Source organism: Charadrius vociferus, unplaced genomic scaffold, assembly GCF_000708025.1.
Source record: "Charadrius vociferus isolate BGI_N301 unplaced genomic scaffold, ASM70802v2 scaffold373, whole genome shotgun sequence".
Classification (NCBI taxonomy): domain Eukaryota; kingdom Metazoa; phylum Chordata; class Aves; order Charadriiformes; family Charadriidae; genus Charadrius; species Charadrius vociferus.
This window is the reverse complement of record NW_009647681.1, coordinates 6,598-8,013: the sequence shown is the minus strand read 5'-3', so window position 1 is coordinate 8,013 and position 1,416 is coordinate 6,598. Positions and strand designations below refer to the sequence as shown.

The following is a 1,416-nucleotide window of genomic DNA, read 5'->3' as shown; positions in this document are numbered from 1 at the left end:
GGGCTCTGTCTGGGGCGCCCGGCTGGTTGGGGGGTGCCCTGGTGCCCCTCACTCCTTCCTTCCTTCCTTCCTCCAGGTTCCCTGAAGCTGCGGCACGTCTGGAGCCTGCATAAGATGCGGTGGTGAGAAGTGGGTGGGGGGGAAACTGGGGGGGCCTGGGGAGCCACCTCCCTGCTTACTCCCTGTCCCATTCCCCACCAGGACCCCCACAGCCGCCGACATCTGCTTCACCAGGGAGCTGCACTCGCGATTCTTCAGCCTGGGCCGCTGCGTCCCTGTCTGCCGGGGTGAGCGGGGGGCGACTGGTGTGGTGCTGAGGGGGGGGGGATCCCCTTCTGTACTGGGGTGGTTGTGGCTTGTACTGGGAGAGATTCCAGTTTACCTGGGAGAGAGGTTGTGCTGGGCTGAACCCAGTGCATGCTGGCCTGGTCTCAGTCCTTACTGGAGGGATCCTGGCCTGGAGGGATCCCAATGCACTGAACTTGTGTCCGCAGGGGATGGTGTGTACCAGCGAGGGATGGATTTCATCCTGGAGAAACTAAACCAGGGGGACTGGGTGCACGTCTTCCCTGAGGGTATGGGGGGAATCATTTGCTCTGGAGGAACTGGGAACACTGGGGCTGGGGGGTGTGTGTATACCAAGGTCACTGGGACCCCCAGTGGAGCTCAGGGGCAAACTGGGAGCATGAGGAGAGACTGGGAGCGTTTTCTTCAGGTTTGGAGGCCGGGGGGACCCTCGGGGCTCTCCTGTGCTGCCCACTCCATGGCCCTCTGTCCCCACAGGCAAAGTGAACATGGGGCAGGAGTTCGTACGCTTCAAGTGGGGTGAGCCCCCCAACTGTTGTGTCCCCCTCACATTGTCTGTCTGCTGCCCAACTCTTCCTCTCTGTTCCCTGACCTTCAGCTGCTCCTCAACCCCAGTTACCCCCATTGTCCTGCTCTCCACCCTTTTCCCCCCCTCGCCATGGGCACTTGCCTCCTCTTCCCCCTAACTACTTCTCTGCCCCCTACCCACCCCTTCAGCCCCTCCAAGGGCTTCCCACCCCCTCCAAAACAGCCACATTGCCCCGTCCCGCAGGCATTGGGCGTCTTCTGGCTGAGTGCCGCCTTGACCCAGTCATCCTGCCCCTGTGGCATGGGGGTGAGCAGCGATGGGGGGACAATGGGGGAGGTGGAGGGCAACGGAGGGGGAACGGTGGGGGGTGGGTGGTTGTGTGTAGGGTGCAGCAGGAGCTGGAGGCGCTCCTGGGGCTGTGGTGGGGGGTGGGCTGTAGGCAGGTGGGGCCATGGGAGGGAGTCAAGAGGGCGCGGGGAGCGGGGTCCCGCTGCGGAGCGGGGTCCCGCTGTCGGGCAGGGTCCTGCTGTGGGGCCTGTCCTGCTGCTAGCCCGCGCAGGCGCCTGCTGCCCCCCGTGCCA

The 1,416-nt window shown here is 64.5% G+C and overlaps 2 protein-coding genes across 2 annotated transcripts in view; one reads left to right on the top strand and one right to left on the bottom strand.

The window, feature by feature from the left end:
* Nucleotides 1–1,385, top strand: part of TAZ (tafazzin) — a 22,505-nt gene extending 21,120 nt beyond the window's left edge. The window contains exons 2-7 of the mRNA XM_009881279.1: nucleotides 77–122; nucleotides 202–287; nucleotides 495–575; nucleotides 784–825; nucleotides 1,079–1,141; nucleotides 1,279–1,385. Coding sequence (XP_009879581.1) covers nucleotides 77–122; nucleotides 202–287; nucleotides 495–575; nucleotides 784–825; nucleotides 1,079–1,141; nucleotides 1,279–1,385 — 425 coding nt within the window. The remainder of the gene's footprint in view (nucleotides 1–76; nucleotides 123–201; nucleotides 288–494; nucleotides 576–783; nucleotides 826–1,078; nucleotides 1,142–1,278) is intronic.
* LOC104283125 (B-cell receptor-associated protein 31-like) overlaps nucleotides 1,382–1,416 on the bottom strand; it is a gene marked incomplete at its 5' end in the record, with an annotated part of 2,060 nt that continues 2,025 nt past the window's right edge. The window contains one exon of the mRNA XM_009881277.1: nucleotides 1,382–1,401. Coding sequence (XP_009879579.1) covers nucleotides 1,382–1,401 — 20 coding nt within the window. The remainder of the gene's footprint in view (nucleotides 1,402–1,416) is intronic.